Below are 21,498 nucleotides of genomic sequence, written 5' to 3'. Positions count from 1 at the left end.
GGTGAGTGGGACTGAGTGTGAGTTAGGACACGGGGCAGTGAGCACAGGGGGTGATGGGTGAGTGGGACTGGGTGTGAGTTAGGACACGGGGTCAGTGAGCACAGGGGGTGATGGGTGAGTGGGACTGGGTTTGAGTTAGGACACGGGGTCAGTGAGCACAGGGGGTGATGGGTGAGTGGGACTGGGTGTGAGTTAGGACACGGGGTCAGTGAGCACAGGGGGTGATGGGTGAGTGGGACTGGGTGTGAGTTAGGACACGGGGCAGTGAGCACAGGGGGTGATGGGTGAGTGGGACTGGGTGTGAGTTAAGACACGGGTCAGTGAGCACAGGGGGTGATGGGTGAGTGGGACTGGGTGTGAGTTAGGACACGGGTCAGTGAGCACAGGGGGTGATGGGTGAGTGGGACTGGGTGTGAGTTAGGACACGGGGCAGTGAGCACAGGGGGTGATGGGTGAGTGGGACTGGGTGTGAGTTAGGACACGGGGTCAGTGAGCACAGGGGGTGATGGGTGAGTGGGACTGGGTTTGAGTTAGGACACGGGGTCAGTGAGCACAGGGGGTGATGGGTGAGTGGACTGGGTGTGAGTTAGGACACGGGGCACAGGGGATGATGGGTGAGTGGGACTGGGTGTGAGTTAGGACACGGGGCACAGGGGATGATGGGTGAGTGGGACAGGGTGTGAGTTAGGACACGGGGTCAGTGAGCACAGGGGGTGATGGGTGAGTGGACTGGGTGCAATTTAGGACACGTGGGCAGTGAGCACAGGGGGTGATGGGTGAGTGGGACTGGGTGTGAGTTAGGACACGGGGCAGTGAGCACAGGGGGTGATGGGTGAGTGGACTGAGTGCGAGTTAGGACACGGGGTCAGTGAGCACAGGGGGTGATGGGTGAGTGGGACTGGGTGCGAGTTAGGACACGGGGTCAGTGAGCACAGGGGGTGATGGGTGAGCGGGACTGGGTGTGAGTTAGGACACGGGGTACAGGGGGTGATGGGTGAGTGGGACTGGGTGCGAGTTAGGACACGGGGGCAGTGAGCACAGGGGGTGATGGGTGAGTGGGACTGGGTGTGAGTTAGGACACGGGGTACAGGGGGTGATGGGTGAGTGGGACTGGGTGTGAGTTAGGACACGGGGTACAGGGGGTGATGGGTGAGTGGGACTGGGTGTGAGTTAGGACACAGGGTACAGGGGGTGATGGGTGAGTGGGACTGGGTGCGAGTTAGGACACGGGGCAGTGAGCACAGGGGGTGATGGGTGTGTGGGACTGGGTGTGAGTTAGGAAACGGGGTACAGGGGGTGATGGGTGAGTGGGACTGGGTGTGAGTTAGGACACAGGGTACAGGGGTGATGGGTGAGTGGGACTGGGTGCGAGTTAGGACACGGGGGCAGTGAGCACAGGGGGTGATGGGTGAGTGGGACTGGGTGTGAGTTAGAACACGGGGCAGTGAGCACAGGGGGTGATGGGTGAGTGGGACTGGGTGTGAATTAGGACACGGGGTCAGTGAGCACAGGGGGTGATGGGTGAGTAGGACTGGGTGTGAGTTAGGACACGGGGTCAGTGAGCACAGGGGGTGATGGGTGAGTGGGACTGGGTGTGAGTTAGGACACGGGGTCAGTGAGCACAGGGGGTGATGGGTGAGTGGGACTGGGTGTGAGTTAGGACACGGGGTCAGTGAGCACAGGGGGTGATGGGTGAGTGGGACTGGGTGTGAGTTAGGACACGGGGTCAGTGAGCACAGGGGGTGATGGGTGAGTGGGACTGGGTGTGAGTTAGGACACGGGGTCAGTGAGCACAGGGGGTGATGGGTGAGTGGGACTGGGTGTGAGTTAGGACACGGGGTCAGTGAGCACAGGGGGTGATGGGTGAGTGGGACTGGGTGCGAGTTAGGACACGGGGTCAGTGAGCACAGTGGGTGATGGGTGAGTGGGACTGGGTGCGAGTTAGGACACGGGGTCAGTGAGCACAGGGGGTGATGGGTGAGTGGGACTGGGTGCGAGTTAGGACACGGGGTCAGTGAGCACAGGGGGTGATGGGTGAATGGGACTGGGTGTGAGTTAGGACACAGGGTCAGTGAGCACAGGGGGTGATGGGTGAGTGGGACTGGGTGTGAGTTAGGACACGGGGTCAGTGAGCACAGCGGGTGATGGGTGAGTGGGACTGGGTGTGAGTTAGGACACGGGGTCAGTGAGCACAGGGGGTGATGGGTGAGTGGGACTGGGTGTGAGTTAGGACACGGGGTCAGTGAGCACAGGGGTGATGGGTGAGTGGGACTGGGTGTGAGTTAGGACACGGGGTCAGTGAGCACAGCGGGTGATGGGTGAGTGGGACTGGGTGTGAGTTAGGACACGGGGTCAGTGAGCACAGGGGGTGATGGGTGAGTGGGACTGGGTGTGAGTTAGGACACGGGGTCAGTGAGCACAGGGGGTGATGGGTGAGTGGGACTGGGTGTGAGTTAGGACACGGGGTCAGTGAGCACAGGGGGTGATGGGTGAGTGGGACTGGGTGTGAGTTAGGACACGGGGCAGTGTGCACAGTGGGTGATGGGTGAGTGGGACTGGGTGTGAGTTAGGACACGGGGTCAGTGAGCACAGGGGGTGATGGGTGAGTGGGACTGGGTGTGAATTAGGACACGGGGTCAGTGAGCACAGGGGGTGATGGGTGAGTAGGACTGGGTGTGAGTTAGGACACGGGGTCAGTGAGCACAGGGGGTGATGGGTGAGTGGGACTGGGTGTGAGTTAGGACACGGGGTCAGTGAGCACAGGGGGTGATGGGTGAGTGGGACTGGGTGTGAGTTAGGACACGGGGTCAGTGAGCACAGGGGGTGATGGGTGAGTGGGACTGGGTGTGAGTTAGGACACGGGGTCAGTGAGCACAGGGGGTGATGGGTGAGTGGGACTGGGTGTGAGTTAGGACACGGGGTCAGTGAGCACAGGGGGTGATGGGTGAGTGGGACTGGGTGTGAGTTAGGACACGGGGTCAGTGAGCACAGGGGGTGATGGGTGAGTGGGACTGGGTGTGAGTTAGGACACGGTGTCAGTGAGCACAGGGGGTGATGGGTGAGTGGGACTGGGTGTGAGTTAGGACACGGGGTCAGTGAGCACAGGGGGTGATGGGTGAGTGGGACTGGGTGTGAGTTAGGACACGGGGTCAGTGAGCACAGGGGGTGATGGGTGAGTGGGACTGGGTGTGAGTTAGGACACGGGGTCAGTGAGCACAGGGGGTGATGGGTGAGTGGGACTGGGTGTGAGTTAGGACACGGGGTCAGTGAGCACAGCGGGTGATGGGTGAGTGGGATTGGGTGTGAGTTAGGACACGGGGACAGTGAGCACAGGGGGTGATGGGTGAGTGGGACTGGGTGTGAGTTAGGACACGGGGTCAGTGAGCACAGGGGGTGATGGGTGAGTGGGACTGGGTGTGAGTTAGGACACGGGGTCAGTGAGCACAGCGGGTGATGGGTGAGTGGGACTGGGTGTGAGTTAGGACACGGGGTCAGTGAGCACAGGGGGTGATGGGTGAGTGGGACTGGGTGTGAGTTAGGACACGGGGTCAGTGAGCACAGGGGTGATGGGTGAGTGGGACTGGGTGTGAGTTAGGACACGGGGTCAGTGAGCACAGCGGGTGATGGGTGAGTGGGACTGGGTGTGAGTTAGGACACGGGGTCAGTGAGCACAGGGGGTGATGGGTGAGTGGGACTGGGTGTGAGTTAGGACACGGGGTCAGTGAGCACAGGGGGTGATGGGTGAGTGGGACTGGGTGTGAGTTAGGACACGGGGTCAGTGAGCACAGGGGGTGATGGGTGAGTGGGACTGGGTGTGAGTTAGGACACGGGGCAGTGTGCACAGTGGGTGATGGGTGAGTGGGACTGGGTGTGAGTTAGGACACGGGGTCAGTGAGCACAGGGGGTGATGGGTGAGTGGGACTGGGTGTGAATTAGGACACGGGGTCAGTGAGCACAGGGGGTGATGGGTGAGTGGGACTGGGTGTGAGTTAGGACACGGGGTCAGTGAGCACAGGGGGTGATGGGTGAGTGGGACTGGGTGTGAGTTAGGACACGGGGTCAGTGAGCACAGGGGGTGATGGGTGAGTGGGACTGGGTGTGAATTAGGACAGGGGGTCAGTGAGCACAGGGGGTGATGGGTGAGTGGGACTGGGTGTGAGTTAGGACACGGGGTCAGTGAGCACAGGGGGTGATGGGTGAGCGGGACTGGGTGTGAGTTAGGACACGGGGTCAGTGAGCACAGGGGGTGATGGGTGAGTGGGACTGGGTGTGAGTTAGGACACGGGGTCAGTGAGCACAGGGGGTGATGGGTGAGTGGGACTGGGTGTGAGTTAGGACACGGGGTCAGTGAGCACAGGGGGTGATGGGTGAGTGGGACTGGGTGTGAGTTAGGACACGGTGTCAGTGAGCACAGGGGGTGATGGGTGAGTGGGACTGGGTGTGAGTTAGGACACGGGGTCAGTGAGCACAGGGGGTGATGGGTGAGTGGGACTGGGTGTGAGTTAGGACACGGGGTCAGTGAGCACAGGGGGTGATGGGTGAGTGGGACTGGGTGTGAGTTAGGACACGGGGTCAGTGAGCACAGGGGGTGATGGGTGAGTGGGACTGGGTGTGAGTTAGGACACGGGGTCAGTGAGCACAGGGGGTGATGGGTGAGTGGGACTGGGTGTGAGTTAGGACACGGTGTCAGTGAGCACAGGGGGTGATGGGTGAGTGGGACTGGGTGTGAGTTAGGACACGGGGTCAGTGAGCACAGGGGGTGATGGGTGAGTGGGACTGGGTGTGAGTTAGGACACGGGTCAGTGAGCACAGGGGGTGATGGGTGAGTGGGACTGGGTGTGAGTTAGGACACGGGGTCAGTGAGCACAGGGGGTGATGGGTGAGTGGGACTGGGTGTGAGTTAGGACACGGGGACAGTGAGCACAGGGGGTGATGGGTGAGTGGGACTGGGTGTGAGTTAGGACACGGGGCACAGGGGGTGATGGGTGAGTGGGACTGGGTGTGAGTTAGGACACGGGGACAGTGAGCACAGGGGGTGATGGGTGAGTGGGACTGGGTGTGAGTTAGGACACGGGGCACAGGGGGTGATGGGTGAGTGGGACTGGGTGTGAGTTAGGACACGGGGACAGTGAGCACAGGGGGTGATGGGTGAGTGGGACTGGGTGTGAGTTAGGACACGGGGCACAGGGGGTGATGGGTGAGTGGGACTGGGTGTGAGTTAGGACACGGGGACAGTGAGCACAGGGGGTGATGGGTGAGTGGGACTGGGTGTGAGTTAGGACACGGGGCACAGGGGGTGATGGGTGAGTGGGACTGGGTGTGAGTTAGGACACGGGGCACAGGGGGTGATGGGTGAGTGGGACTGGGTGTGAGTTAGGACACGGGGCACAGGGGGTGATGGGTGAGTGGGACTGGGTGTGAGTTAGGACACGGGGGCAGTGAGCACAGGGGGTGATGGGTGAGTGGGACTGGGTGTGAGTTAGGACACGGGGGCAGTGAGCACAGGGGGTGATGGGTGAGCGGGACTGGGTGTGAGTTAGGACACGGGGTCAGTGAGCACAGGGGGTGATGGGTGAGTGGGACTGGGTGTGAGTTAGGACACGGGGTCAGTGAGCACAGGGGGTGATGGGTGAGTGGGACTGGGTGTGAGTTAGGACACGGGGCAGTGAGCACAGGGGGTGATGGGTGAGTGGGACTGGGTGTGAGTTAAGACACGGGTCAGTGAGCACAGGGGGTGATGGGTGAGTGGGACTGGGTGTGAGTTAGGACACGGGTCAGTGAGCACAGGGGGTGATGGGTGAGTGGGACTGAGTGTGAGTTAGGACACGGGGCAGTGAGCACAGGGGGTGATGGGTGAGTGGGACTGGGTGTGAGTTAGGACACGGGGTCAGTGAGCACAGGGGGTGATGGGTGAGTGGGACTGGGTTTGAGTTAGGACACGGGGTCAGTGAGCACAGGGGGTGATGGGTGAGTGGGACTGGGTGTGAGTTAGGACACGGGGTCAGTGAGCACAGGGGGTGATGGGTGAGTGGGACTGGGTGTGAGTTAGGACACGGGGCAGTGAGCACAGGGGGTGATGGGTGAGTGGGACTGGGTGTGAGTTAAGACACGGGTCAGTGAGCACAGGGGGTGATGGGTGAGTGGGACTGGGTGTGAGTTAGGACACGGGTCAGTGAGCACAGGGGGTGATGGGTGAGTGGGACTGGGTGTGAGTTAGGACACGGGGCAGTGAGCACAGGGGGTGATGGGTGAGTGGGACTGGGTGTGAGTTAGGACACGGGGTCAGTGAGCACAGGGGGTGATGGGTGAGTGGGACTGGGTTTGAGTTAGGACACGGGGTCAGTGAGCACAGGGGGTGATGGGTGAGTGGACTGGGTGTGAGTTAGGACACGGGGCACAGGGGATGATGGGTGAGTGGGACTGGGTGTGAGTTAGGACACGGGGCACAGGGGATGATGGGTGAGTGGGACAGGGTGTGAGTTAGGACACGGGGTCAGTGAGCACAGGGGGTGATGGGTGAGTGGACTGGGTGCGATTTAGGACACGTGGGCAGTGAGCACAGGGGGTGATGGGTGAGTGGGACTGGGTGTGAGTTAGGACACGGGGCAGTGAGCACAGGGGGTGATGGGTGAGTGGACTGAGTGCGAGTTAGGACACGGGGTCAGTGAGCACAGGGGGTGATGGGTGAGTGGGACTGGGTGCGAGTTAGGACACGGGGTCAGTGAGCACAGGGGGTGATGGGTGAGCGGGACTGGGTGTGAGTTAGGACACGGGGTACAGGGGGTGATGGGTGAGTGGGACTGGGTGCGAGTTAGGACACGGGGGCAGTGAGCACAGGGGGTGATGGGTGAGTGGGACTGGGTGTGAGTTAGGACACGGGGTACAGGGGGTGATGGGTGAGTGGGACTGGGTGTGAGTTAGGACACGGGGTACAGGGGGTGATGGGTGAGTGGGACTGGGTGTGAGTTAGGACACAGGGTACAGGGGGTGATGGGTGAGTGGGACTGGGTGCGAGTTAGGACACGGGGCAGTGAGCACAGGGGGTGATGGGTGTGTGGGACTGGGTGTGAGTTAGGAAACGGGGTACAGGGGGTGATGGGTGAGTGGGACTGGGTGTGAGTTAGGACACAGGGTACAGGGGTGATGGGTGAGTGGGACTGGGTGCGAGTTAGGACACGGGGGCAGTGAGCACAGGGGGTGATGGGTGAGTGGGACTGGGTGTGAGTTAGAACACGGGGCAGTGAGCACAGGGGGTGATGGGTGAGTGGGACTGGGTGCGAGTTAGGACACGGGGTCAGTGAGCACAGGGGGTGATGGGTGAGTGGGACTGGGTGTGAGTTAGGACACGGGGGCAGTGAGCACAGGGGGTGATGGGTGAGTGGGACTGGGTGTGAGTTAGGACACGGGGTTAGTGAGCACAGGGGGTGATGGGTGAGTGGGACTGGGTGTGAGTTAGAACACGGGGCAGTGAGCACAGGGGGTGATGGGTGAGTGGGACTGGGTGTGAGTTAGGACACGGGGTCAGTGAGCACAGGGGGTGATGGGTGAGTGGGACTGGGTGTGAGTTAGAACACGGGGCAGTGAGCACAGGGGGTGATGGGTGAGTGGGACTGGGTGTGAGTTAGGACACGGGGTACAGGGGGTGATGGGTGAGTGGGACTGGGTGTGAGTTAGGACACGGGGTCAGTGAGCAGAGGGGGTGATGGATGAGTGGGACTGGGTGTGAGTTAGGACACGGGGTCAGTGAGCACAGGGGGTCATGGGTGAGTGGGACTGGGTGTGAGTTAGGACACGGGGTCAGTGAGCACAGGGGGTGATGGGTGAGTGGGGCTGGGTGTGAGTTAGGACACGGGGCAGTGAGCACAGGGGGTGATGGGTGAGTGGGACTGGGTGTGAGTTAGGACACTGGGTCAGTGAGCACAGGGGGTGATGGGTGAGTGGGACTGGGTGTGAGTTAGGACACGGGGTCAGTAAGCACAGGGGGTGATGGGTGAGTGGGACTGGGTGCGAGTTAGGACACGGGGTCAGTGAGTACAGGGGGTGATGGGTGAGTGGGACTGGGTGTGAGTTAGGACACGGGGTCAGTGAGCACAGGGGGTGATGGGTGAGTGGGACTGGGTGTGAGTTAGGACACGGGGTCAGTGAGCACAGGGGGTGATGGGTGAGTGGGACTGGGTGTGAGTTAGGTCACGGGGCAGTGAGCACAGGGGGTGATGGGTGAGTGGGACTGGGTGCGAGTTAGGTCACGGGGTCAGTGAGCACAGGGGGTGATGGGTGAGTGGGACTGGGTGCGAGTTAGGTCACGGGGTCAGTGAGCACAGGGGGTGATGGGTGAGTGGGACTGGGTGCGAGTTAGGACACGGGGGCAGTCGAGTTTTGGATTGTCTCTAGTTTACGCAGGGTAGAACGTGGGAGGCCGGCCAGGAGCGCTTTGGAACGGTCCAGTCTGGAGCGGAGAGAGGCATGGATGAGGATTTCAGCAGCGGAAGAGCTGAGGCAGGGGTGGCGATTGGCCATGTGGATAGTGCAGGAAAGATTTACACCAGAAATGTGAGGTTGTACCCATCAGGAAAGATGGAAATGGCTGGCAATCTTTCCTCTGGAAAAGATATGTCTGACGGGTGACCTGATAAGTCTTTAAACGACGAAGGGGTCTGATAGAGTAGTCGGAGATAAGATGTTTCCACTTGTGGGGAGACCAAACCAATAACCTTAACTCGAAGGCAGTCAGCAATAAATCCAATGGGGAATTCAGGAGAAACTTCTTTACCCAGAGAGAGGTGAGAATGTGCAACTTTGAGTATAGATGTCTGACTGCAATTATATCAGGACCTGGTTAGACCACACTTGGAGCACTGTGCACAGTTCTGGTCTCTATATACCTGGGTTAGACCACACTTGGAGCACCGTGCACAGTTCTGGTCTCTATATACCTGGTTAGACCACACTTGGAGCACTGTGCACAGTTCTGGTCTCTATATACCTGGATTAGACCACACTTGGAGCACTGTGCACAGTTCTGGTCTCTATATACCTGGGTTAGACCACACTTGGAGCACTGTGCACAGTTCTGGTCTCTATATACCTGGTTAGACCACACTTGGAGCACTGTGCACAGTTCTGGTCTCTATATACCTGGGTTAGACCACACTTGGAGCACTGTGCACAGTTCTGGTCTCTATATACCTGGGTTAGACCACACTTGGAGCACCGTGCACAGTTCTGGTCTCTATATACCTGGTTAGACCACACTTGGAGCACTGTGCACAGTTCTGGTCTCTATATACCTGGGTTAGACCACACTTGGAGCACCGTGCACAGTTCTGGTCTCTATATACCTGGGTTAGACCACACTTGGAGCACCGTGCACAGTTCTGGTCTCTATATACCTGGGTTAGACCACACTTGGAGCACTGTGCACAGTTCTGGTCTCCTGATACCTGGGTTAGACCACACTTGGAGCACTGTGCACAGTTCTGGTCTCTATATACCTGGGTTAGACCACATTTGGAGCACCGTGCACAGTTCTGGTCTCCATATACCTGGTTAGACCACACTTGGAGCACTGTGCACAGTTCTGGTCTCTATATACCTGGATTAGACCACACTTGGAACACCGTGCACAGTTCTGGTCTCCATATACCTGGATTAGACCACACTTGGAGCACCGTGCACAGTTCTGGTCTCCATATACCTGGGTTAGACCACACTTGGAGCACTGTGCACAGTTCTGGTCTCTATATACCTGGATTAGACCACACTTGGAGCACCGTGCAGTTCTGGTCACCATATACCTGGTTAGACCACACTTGGAGCACTGTGCACAGTTCTGGTCTCTATATACCTGGGTTAGACCACACTTGGAGCACCGTGCACAGTTCTGGTCTCTATATACCTGGGTTAGACCACACTTGGAGCACCGTGCACAGTTCTGGTCTCTATATACCTGGGTTAGACCACACTTGGAGCACTGTGCACAGTTCTGGTCTCCTGATACCTGGGTTAGACCACACTTGGAGCACTGTGCACAGTTCTGGTCTCTATATACCTGGGTTAGACCACATTTGGAGCACCGTGCACAGTTCTGGTCTCTATATACCTGGGTTAGACCACACTTGGAGCACCGTGCACAGTTCTGGTCTCTATATACCTGGGTTAGACCACACTTGGAGCACCGTGCACAGTTCTGGTCTCTATATACCTGGGTTAGACCACACTTGGAGCACCGTGCACAGTTCTGGTCTCCATATACCTGGGTTAGACCACACTTGGAGCACTGTGCACAGTTCTGGTCTCCATATACCTGGGTTAGACCACACTTGGAGCACTGTGCACAGTTCTGGTCTCCATATACCTGGGTTAGACCACACGGAGCACTGTGCACAGTTCTGGTCTCCATATACCTGGGTTAGACCATACTTGGAGCACTGTGCACAGTTCTGGTCACCATAAAAAGGATTTTGAGACACTGGAGAGGGTGCAGAGAAGATTTACAAGGACGATACCAGTAATGCGAGGGTGTACATATCAGGAGAGGATGAACAGGCCTCTTAAGGTGTGACCTAATCGAGGTGTTGGAAACGATGGAAGGTTTTGATCGAGTGGATACAGAGAGAACGTTCCCACTTGTGGGGAAGAGTATAATGAGAGGCCATCAATATAAGACAGTCACTCGGAAACCCAATGGGAAATTCAGGAGAAACCTCTTTACCCAGGGAGGGCTGAGAATGTGGAACTCACTCCCACAGGGAGGGGTTGAGGCGAATAGTATCGAGGCATCTAAGGGGAGGCTGGAGGAGCCGATGAGGGAGAAGGGAACAGAGGGTTATGCCGATAGATTGAGATGGGGAAAGACGGGAGGAGGCTCGAGTGGAGAATAAACGCCGGCACGGACTGGTTGGGGCCGTATGGGCTGTTTCATTGCTGTAAAAACGATGTGGTGTTCCACCCGGGTGTGGGGGGGGGGGCCAGAAATGCTTCGCCCAGTGTTGCACCCACCCAGACTGCCAATCCAACCGCCCCGCCCCACAACACTCAGACACGCTTGGACACTTGCCGTCAGGTCCTGGCGTACTGATTTGAGCTGCTCGCAGGCAAAGGCGTAGTCTTGGTGTGATGTCCAGTGTGTCTTCACCATGGCCAGAGACTTCTTGAGGACCTGGGGAGGTGGGGGGGGGGGGAACATAAGAACATCAGAAACAGGAGCAGGAGTGGACCATTCGGCCCCTCGAGCCTGCTCCGCCATTTAATACCATCATGGCTGATCCGATCATGGACCCAGCTCCACTTCCCTGCCCATCCCCTTATCGGTTAAGGAACTGTCTATCTCTGTCTTAAATATATTCAATGTCCCGGCTTCCACAGCTCTCTGAGGCAGCGAGTTCCACAGATTTACAACCCTCAGAGAAGAAATTCCTCCTCATCTCAGTTTTAAATGGGCGGCCCCTTATTCTAAGACCATGCCCCCTAGTTCTAGTCTCCCCCATCAGTGGGAACATCCTCTCTGCATCCACCTTGTCGAGCCCCCTCATAATCTGATACGTTTCGATAAGATCACCTCATTCTTCTGAACTCCAATGAGTAGAGGCCCAACCTCCTCAACCTTTCCTCATAAGTCAACCCCCTCATCCCCGGAATCAACCGAGTGAACCTTCTCTGAACTGCCTCCAAAGCAAAGTATATCCTTTCGTAAATACGGAGAGCAAAACTGCACGCAGTACTCCAGGTGTGGCCTCACCAATACCCTGTATAACTGGAGCAAGACTTCCCTGCTTTTATACTCCATCCCCTTTGCAATAAAGGCCAAGATACCATTGGCCCTTCCTGATCACTTGCTGTACCTGCATACTAACCTTTTGTGTTTCATGTACAAGTAACCCCCAGGTCCCGCTGTACTGCAGCACTTTGCAATCTTTCTCCATTTAAATAATAACTTGCTCTGTGATTTTTCTGCCAAAGTGCATGACCTCACACTTTCCCACATTATACTCCACCTGCCAAAATTTTTGCCCACTCACTGAGCCTGTCTATGTCCTTTTGCAGATTTTGTGTCCTCCTCACACATTGCTTTTCCTCCCATCTTTGTATCGTCGGCAAACTTGGCTACATTACACTCGGTCCCTTCTTCCAAGTCGTTAATATAGATTGTAAATAGTTGGGGTCCCAGCACTGATCCCTGCGGCACCCCACTAGTTACTGATTGACAACCCGAGAATGAACCATTTATCCCCACTCTCTGTTAGTTAACCAATCCTCTATCCATGTTAATAAATTACCCCCAACCCCGTGAACTTTTATCTTGTGCAGTAACTTTTGGCCGGGGGAGGGGGGGCGGAAGGTTAGATAGGTCAACGATTGGATCACCATCAGAAGTGACTTCCTCAAAATCCAGGGGTGGAAACCAGACAAGGGGCAGGTCACACCCCTCCCCCACAGGTACACACACACACACCCCTCCCACAGGTACACACACACACACCCCTCCCCCACAGGTACACACACACACACCCCTCCCACAGGTACACACACACCTCCCCCACAGGTACACACACACACACCCCTCCCACAGGTACACACACACACACCCCTCCCACAGGTACACACACACCTCCCCCACAGGTACACACACACCTCCCCCACAGGTACACACACACACACCCCTCCCACAGGTACACACACACACACCCCTCCCACAGGTACACACACACCTCCCCCCACAGGTACACACACACACACCTCCCCCCACAGGTACACACACACACACCCCTCCCACAGGTACACATACACCCCTCCCACAGGTACACATACACCCCTCCCACAGGTACACACACACACACCTCCCCCCACAGGTACACACACCCTTCTCCCCACAGGTACACACACACACACACCTCCCCCACAGGTACACACACCCCTCCCCCCACAGGTACACACACACACCTCCCCCCACAGGTACACACACACACACCTCCCCCCACAGGTACACACACACACCCCTCCCCCACATGTACGCACACACACCCCTCCCCCACATGTACACACACACACCTCCCCCACATGTACACACACACACCTCCCCCACATGTACACACAGACCTCCCCATGTACACACACACACCTCCCCCACATGTACACACACCTCTCCACATGTACACACACACCTCTCCCCCACATGTACACACACACACCTATCCCCCACATGTACACACACACACCTCTCCGACAGGTACACACACACACCTCTCCGACAGGTACACACACACACCTCTCCCACAGGTACACACACCCCTCCCCCACATGTACACGCACACACACAATTCCCCCCACAGGTACACATACACACAACTCCCCCACAGGTACACACACACCCCTCCCCCACAGGTGCACACACACACATCTCCCCCCAGGTACACACACACACACCTCCCCCACAGGTGCACACACACACCCCTCCACCACAGGTACACCGATGCGCGCACGCACACACCACAGATACAGACACGCACACACACACATACCTCACCCACAGGTGCATAGACGCGCGCACACCACAGGTACACACACAGCACAGGTATACACAGACACACCTCACCCACAGGTGCATAGACGCGCGCGCACACCACAGGTACACACACACAGGGCACGCACACACAGCACAGGTACACACAGACACACCTCCCCCACAGGTGGAGAGATGCGTGCACACCACAGGTACACAGACACACACACACCTCTACAGGTACACCGATGCGCGCACTCACCGAGACTGGCCGCACAGTGGAAGGATCGGGGGCACAGGTCAGCCGCAGGTAGTGCTTGGTGACCTCCTGGCTGGTGCCCACGATCTTGATGTGGTCCCAGTCCAGGGGCTCGGTCCCGCCATCCAGGCTGTTGATCTGCAGGACCAGCGGCTCGCCCCGCAGCTTCTTGGGCTGGCCGTGCTGGAACCGAACCGCGCGCCGCTGCTTCTTGAACTCTTTGTCGGGGTCCTCGAACGCTAGTGGGCCGTGACGTTTCATCCGCCGGTTCTTCTTCCCCGCTCCCTGCATGTCGAAGTCCCTGCAGAGAGAGAGAGAGAGAGAGAGAGAGCGGGGTCAAGGCCTGTACACATGGTTATAATTACGTCTTCAATAAGGAGGGAGAGGTGGAATATCTATAGTTCCATCTAGTGGACTTTGTGGTAATGCAACTGGTGTGTTTGAGAGAGAGAGAGAGAGAGAGAGAGAGAGAGAGAGAGTGAATGGGGAGGGGGGGGTCAGTGCCTTTACACACTGTTATAATTACTTCTTCATTAAGGAGGGAGAAGTGTAATATACATAGTTCCACCTAGTGGACTGCTGCGCCACCTAGTGGATTGCGTGCCTTTACACACGGTTATAATTACTTCTTCATTAAGGAGGGAGAAGTGTAATATATATAATTCCACCTAGTGGACTGTTGCGCCGCCTAGTGGGCCACTGTGGTAATGCAATCAATGAGAGACAGAGAGAGACAGAGAGCGAGAGAGGGGTCAGTGCCTTTACACACGATTCCAATTACTTCATTAAGGAGGGAGAAGTGTAATATATATAGTTCCATCTAGTGGACTGCTGCGCCACCTAGTGCACTATTGTGGTAATGCAGCGAGAGAGAGGGGGGGGGGGGTCAGTGCCTTTGCACACGGTTATAATGACTTCTTCATTAAGGAGGGAGAAGTGTAACATATATATTTCCACCTAGTGGACTGCTGCACCACCTAGTGCACTACTGTGGTAATGCAGCCACTGCATTGCATTGACAGGTCACCTGACAAGTTCCTGTGCAATGGAGTTATCTTGGACTCTGTGTGCTTGTGAGGTCGTAAGGAACATATCACACAAACCACCTCACAGTCCGTGCAGTGAGAGAGAGGGGGGGAACCTGGATTGTGGAGCTCAAGTCCGAGAGTACATACATCTACCTCCGACAGTGCGGCGCTCCCTCAGTACTGCCCCTCCGACAGCGCAGTACGGTGCTCCCTCAGTACCGCCCCTCCGACAGCGCAGTATGGCACTCCCTCAGTACCGCCCCTCCGACAGCGCAGTACGGCACTCCCTCAGTACTGCCCCTCCGACAGCACAGTACGGCACTCCCTCACTACCGCCCTTCCGACAGCGCAGTACGGCACTCCCTCAGTACTGCCCCTCCGACAGCGCAGTATGGCACTCCCTCAGTACCGCCCTTCCGACAGCGCAGTACGGCACTCCCTCAGTACTGCCCCTCCGACAGCGCAGTACGGCACTCCCTCAGTACTGCCCCTCCGACAGCGCAGTACGACACTCCCTCAGTACTGCCCCTCCGACAGCGCAGTACGGCACTCCCTCAGTACTGCCCCTCCGACAGCGCAGTACGACACTCCCTCAGTACTGCCCCTCCGACAGTGCAGTACGGCACTCCCTCAGTTCCGCCCCTCCGACAGTACGGCGCTCCCTCAGTACTGCCCCTCCGACAGTACGGCACTCCCTCAGTACTGGCACCGGGGAGTGTCCTCTCTGGATACGGGGCTCAAGGCTCTGGTGTGGGACTCGAACGCACGACTGTGTGACTGGGAGGGGAACGGTGTGGATAATGAGCACTTTAGTCAGGAAAGAACCGTCCGCCATTGGGATAGGCACCTCCCCTCCAGAGGGGAGGCTCGCAGCGAAATCCTCAACACCCTCCCTCCGCCCCACGGCAAATCGAGACACAGAGCCCCTCCCCATCTCCTTACCGGCGGTTTCGCTGCATGCGTCCTCTCCCCCGACCCCGGTCCATCCGCCCTCGGCCGCGCCCCTTCTGCATGGGCTTCCGGCAGCCCACCACCCGGGTCTCGCTGCTGGAGTACGAACTGCTCTCTGACCCAGAGCTCGAGCCACTACCACTGCCGGAGGCGAGAGAGAGAGAGAGAGAGGGGGGGGGGACAGCGTCAGCACAAGGGTGGGATTGTCATCGGCATGGCAAGACCCACCACGCGGAGGTTACATCAAAACATAAGAAATAGGAGCAAGAGTGGGCCATTCGGCCCCTCGAGCCTGCTCCGCCATTTAATACGATCATGGCTGATCCCATCATGGACCCAGCTCCACTTCCCTGCCCGCCCCCTTATCGGTTAAGGAACTGTCTATCTCTGTCTTAAATATATTCAATGTCCCGGCTTCCACAGCTCTCTGAGGCAGCGAGTTCCACAGATCTACAACCCTCTGAGAGAAGAAATTCCTTCTCATCTCAGTTTTAAATGGGCGGCCCCTTATTCTAAGACCATGCCCCCTAGTTCTAGTCTCCCCCATCAGTGGGAACATCCTCTCTGCATCCACCTTGTCGAGCCCCCCTCATAATCTGATACGTTTCGATAAGATCGCCTCTCATTCTTCTGAATTCCAATGAGTAGAGGCCCAACCTCCTCAACCTTTCCTCATAAGTCAACCCCCTCATCCCCGGAATCAACCGAGTGAACCTTCTCTGAACTGCCTCCAAAGCAAAGTATATCCTTTCGTAAATACGGAGAGCAAGACTGCACGCAGTACTCCAGGTGTGGCCTCACCAATACCCTGTATAACTGGAGCAAGACTTCCCTGCTTTTATACTCCATCCCCTTTGCAATAAAGGCCAAGATACCATTGGCCCTTCCTGATCACTTGCTGTACCTGCATACTAACCTTTTGTGTTTCATGTACAAGTAACCCCCAGGTCCCGCTGTACTGCCGCACTTTGTAATCTTTCTCCATTTAAATAATAACTTGCTCTTTGATTTTTTTCTGCCAAAGTGCATGACCTCACACTTTCCCACATTATACTCCATCTGACAAATTTTTGCCCACTCACTGAGCCTGTCTGTGTCCTTTTGCAGATTTTTTGTGTCCTCCTCACACATTGCTTTTCCTCCCATCTTTGTATCGTCGGCAAACTTGGCTACGTTACACTCGGTCCCTTCTTCCAAGTCGTTAATATAGATTGTAAATAGTTGGGGCCCCAGCACTGATCCCTGTGGCACCCCACTAGTTACTGATTGCCAACCCGAGAATGAACCATTTATCCTGACTCTCTGTTTTCTGTTAGTTAGCCAATCCTCTATCCATGCTAATATATTACCCCCAGGCCCGTGAACTTTTATCTTGTGCAGTAACCTTTTATGTGGCACCTTGTCAGATGCCTTCTGGAAGTCCCAATATACCACATCCACTGGTTCCCCCTTTATTCATCCTGTTTGTTACATCCTCGAAGAACTCCAGCAAATCTGTCAAACATGACTTCCCTTTCATAAATCCAGGCTGACTCTGCCTGATCGAATTTTGCTTTTCCAAATGTCCTGCTACTGCTTCTTTAATAATGGACTCCAACATTTTCCCAACCACAGATGTTCGGCTAACTGCTCTATCGTTTCCTGCTTTCTGTCTGCCTCCTTTCTTAAATAGGGGCGTTACATTTGCGGCTTTCCAGTCCACTGGGACCGCTCCAGAATCCAGGGAATTTTGGTTAATTACAACCAATGCATCAACTATCTCTGCAGCCACTTCTTTTAAGACCCTCGGATGTAGGCCATGAGGGCCAGGGGACTTGTCCATCTTTAGTCCCATTAGTTTGTCTCGTATTTTTCTCTCATGATAGTGAGCGTTTTAAGTTCCCCCCCCCCCCCACACACTAGCTCCTTGATTATCAATTATTGGGATGTTTTTCGTGTCTTCAACCATGACGCCCGATACAAACCTCACGTTATACTCCATTAGACTCGGTCCCTTCACCCAAGTCGCTAATATAGATAGTAAATAGTTGGGGCCCCAGCACTGATCCCTGTGGCACCCCACTAGTCCTGAAAATGACCCATTTATCCCGACTCCCTGTCTTCTGTCCGTTAGCCAAACCTCGCATTTTCTCACATTATACTCCATTAGACTCGGTCCCTTCACCCAAGTCATTAATATAGATAGTAAATAGTTGGGGCCCCAGCACTGATCCCTGTGGCACCCCACTAGTCCTGAAAATGACCCATTTATCCCGACTCCCTGTTTTCTGTCCGTTAGCCAAACCTCGCATTTTCTCACATTATACTCCATTAGACTCGGTCCCTTCACCCAAGTCATTAATATAGATAGTAAATAGTTGGGGCCCCAGCACTGATCCCTGTGGCACCCCACTAGTCCTGAAAATGACCCATTTATCCCGACTCCCTGTTTTCTGTCCGTTAGCCAAACCTCGCATTTTCTCACATTATACTCCATTAGACTCGGTCCCTTCACCCAAGTCATTAATATAGATAGTAAATAGTTGGGGCCCCAGCACTGATCCCTGTGGCACCCCACTAGTCCAGAAAATGACCCATTTATCCCGACTCCCTGTCTTCTGTCCGTTAGCCAAACCTCGCATTTTCTCACATAACACTCCATTAGACTCGGTCCCTTCACCCAAGTCGCTAATATAGATAGTAAATAGTTGGGGCCCCAGCACTGATCCCTGTGGCACCCCACTAGTCCAGAAAATGACCCATTTATCCCGACTCCCTGTCTTCTGTCCGTTAGCCAAACCTCACACGTTCCCACATGACACTCCATTAGACTCGGTCCCTTCACCCAAGTCGCTAATATAGATAGTAAATAGTTGGGGCCCCAGCACTGATCCCTGTGGCACCCCACTAGTCCAGAAAATGACCCATTTATCCCGACTCCCTGTCTTCTGTCCGTTAGCCAAACCTCGCACGTTCCCACATGACACTCCATTAGACTCGGTCCCTTCACCCAAGTCATTAATATAGATAGTAAATAGTTGGGGCCCCAGCACTGATCCCTGTGGCACCCCACTAGTCCTGAAAATGACCCATTTATCCCGACTCCCTGTCTTCTGTCCGTTAGCCAAACCTCGCACGTTCCCACATGACACTCCATTAGACTCGGTCCCTTCACCCAAGTCATTAATATAGATAGTAAATAGTTGGGGCCCCAGCACTGATCCCTGTGGCACCCCACTAGTCCTGAAAATGACCCATTTATCCCGACTCCCTGTCTTCTGTCCGTTAGCCAAACCTCGCACGTTCCCACATGACACTCCATTAGACTCGGTCCCTTCACCCAAGTCATTAATATAGATAGTAAATAGTTGGGGCCCCAGCACTGATCCCTGTGGCACCCCACTAGTCCAGAAAATGACCCATTTATCCCGACTCCCTGTCTTCTGTCCGTTAGCCAAACCTCACACGTTCCCACATGACACTCCATTAGACTCGGTCCCTTCACCCAAGTCGCTAATATAGATAGTAAATAGTTGGGGCCCCAGCACTGATCCCTGTGGCACCCCACTAGTCCAGAAAATGACCCATTTATCCCGACTCCCTGTCTTCTGTCCGTTAGCCAAACCTCGCACGTTCCCACATGACACTCCATTAGACTCGGTCCCTTCACCCAAGTCATTAATATAGATAGTAAATAGTTGGGGCCCCAGCACTGATCCCTGTGGCACCCCACTAGTCCTGAAAATGACCCATTTATCCCGACTCCCTGTCTTCTGTCCGTTAGCCAAACCTCGCACGTTCCCACATGACACTCCATTAGACTCGGTCCCTTCACCCAAGTCATTAATATAGATAGTAAATAGTTGGGGCCCCAGCACTGATCCCTGTGGCACCCCACTAGTCCTGAAAATGACCCATTTATCCCGACTCCCTGTCTTCTGTCCGTTAGCCAAACCTCGCACGTTCCCACATGACACTCCGTCGGAGAGGAAGACGGCCCCGCCCCTGGCCCCCCCCCGGGCTCGCGCGCCCCTTACCTGCGGAGGTGGCGGCGGTGCGGCGAGCGGGAGGACGAGCGGGAGCGGGAGCCGGCGCTGGAGGAGGAGCTGGACTCCCGGGTGAAGACGTTGCGGTAGCCGAAGCGGGAGGGGTGGCTGCCTCCTCGGGCCCGCTGCGAGCCTCCGCTGCGGTGGGCAGGGGCAGCAGGCATGGAGCCCCGCTGCGAGGGACTGGACACCAGGCCTCCCCGGTGGGACTGGACGCTGGGCAGCTCCCAGCGGTGATTCTTCTTCTGTGGACTTCTCGTCTCCTCCTTGTTGAGGCTGCGGAGAGGGAGAGAGACAGACAACGGTGAAGGAAACAGAATGGGAGCACGAGCGAATAGCACAGGATGCATTTAAGGGGAGGCTGGATAAGAACATCAGGAATAGGGGCAGGAGTCGGCCATTCAGCCCCTCGAGCCTGTTACACAGGAACAGGAGGGCCATTCGGCCCCTCGAGCCTGTTACACAGGAACAGGAGGAGGGCCATTCGGCCCCTCGAGCCCGTTACACAGGAACAGGAGGAGGGCCATTCGGCCCCTCGAGCCTGCTCCGCCATTTAATACCATCGTGGCTGATCCGATCATGGACCCAGCTCCACTTCCCTGCCCGCCCCCTTATCGGTTAAGGAACTGTCTATCTCTGTCTTAAATATATTCAATGTCCCGGCTTCCACAGCTCTCTGAGGCAGCGAGTTCCACAGATTTACAACCCTCTGAGAGAAGAAATTCCTCCTCATCTCAGTTTTAAATGGGCGGCCCCTTATTCTAAGACCATGCCCCCTAGTTCTAGTCTCCCCCCATCAGTGGGAACATCCTCTCTGCATCCACCTTGTCGAGCCCCCCTCATAATCTGATACGTTTCGATAAGATCACCTCTCATTCTTCTGAACTCCAATGAGTAGAGGCCCAACCTTTCTTTGTTGAGAGGAGACCTGATTGAGGTGTACATGATATTGAGGGGCCTGGACATAGTGGATAGTAAGGGCCTATTTCCATTGGTCTATTACAAGGGGGCATAGTTTGAAGGTGGTTGGTGGGAGGTTTAGAGGGGAGTTGAGGGGGGAGGGCTTCTTTACGCAGAGGGTTGTGGGGATCTGGAACTCGCTGCCTGGAAGAGCGGTGGATGCAGAAACCATCACCACTTTGAAGAGATGGTTGGATGGGCACTTGAAGTGACGTAACCTGCAGGGATACTGACCCAGAGCTGGTCATTGGGATTAGACTGGATGACCTTTTGTTGGCCGGAGCAGGTATCATGGTAAGTACTGCAGGGAATATGGCCAGGGCAATCTCCTGGATTAGTTTCGATCGCCTGGATGGGTCGGAGAGGAATTTTCCCAGATATTTTCTCCCTAAATTGGCCTGGGTTTTTGCCTCTCCCAAGAGATCACGGGGCTCCGGTTGGGGTGGAGCGTAGAATGTTTCAGTGTAAGGGGTGTCGCGGTCGTGAGGGACAGACTGGTTGGGTTGCGTGCTCTTTGCCTTTCCGTCATTGTTCATTGTCCCTCGGTTTATCTGTCACCTTCAGGGCTACTGACTGAGGGCCGTGTGGCTTTGTCGGCCGGCGCAGACACGATGGGCCGAAATGGCCTCCTTCTGCCCTGTAAATTTCTATGTTTCTAAGGTAACCCCCTTTACCGTTGAACCTTCACTGAACAGCCTCCAATGCAAGTATATCCCGCCTTAAATAAGGAGGCCAAAGCTGCAGTCAACGGCAACCAAGCTTGCTCGTGGCCCGAGA

At 56.0% G+C, this 21,498-nt stretch overlaps 1 protein-coding gene across 1 annotated transcript in view; it reads right to left on the bottom strand.

The window, feature by feature from the left end:
* leng8 (leukocyte receptor cluster (LRC) member 8) overlaps window positions 1–21,498 on the bottom strand; it is an 84,961-nt gene that overhangs the window by 31,607 nt on the left and 31,856 nt on the right. Inside the window, exons 9-12 of the mRNA XM_070874643.1 lie at window positions 19,753–20,037; window positions 15,728–15,877; window positions 13,761–14,058; window positions 11,057–11,158 (exon numbers count right to left, since the gene is read on the bottom strand). Of these exons, the coding sequence (XP_070730744.1) occupies window positions 11,057–11,158; window positions 13,761–14,058; window positions 15,728–15,877; window positions 19,753–20,037 (835 nt within the window). The remainder of the gene's footprint in view (window positions 1–11,056; window positions 11,159–13,760; window positions 14,059–15,727; window positions 15,878–19,752; window positions 20,038–21,498) is intronic.

Source organism: Pristiophorus japonicus, unplaced genomic scaffold (assembly GCF_044704955.1).
Source record: "Pristiophorus japonicus isolate sPriJap1 unplaced genomic scaffold, sPriJap1.hap1 HAP1_SCAFFOLD_917, whole genome shotgun sequence".
NCBI lineage: Eukaryota > Metazoa > Chordata > Chondrichthyes > Pristiophoridae > Pristiophorus > Pristiophorus japonicus.
This window is presented reverse-complemented; position numbering and strand designations above follow the sequence as displayed.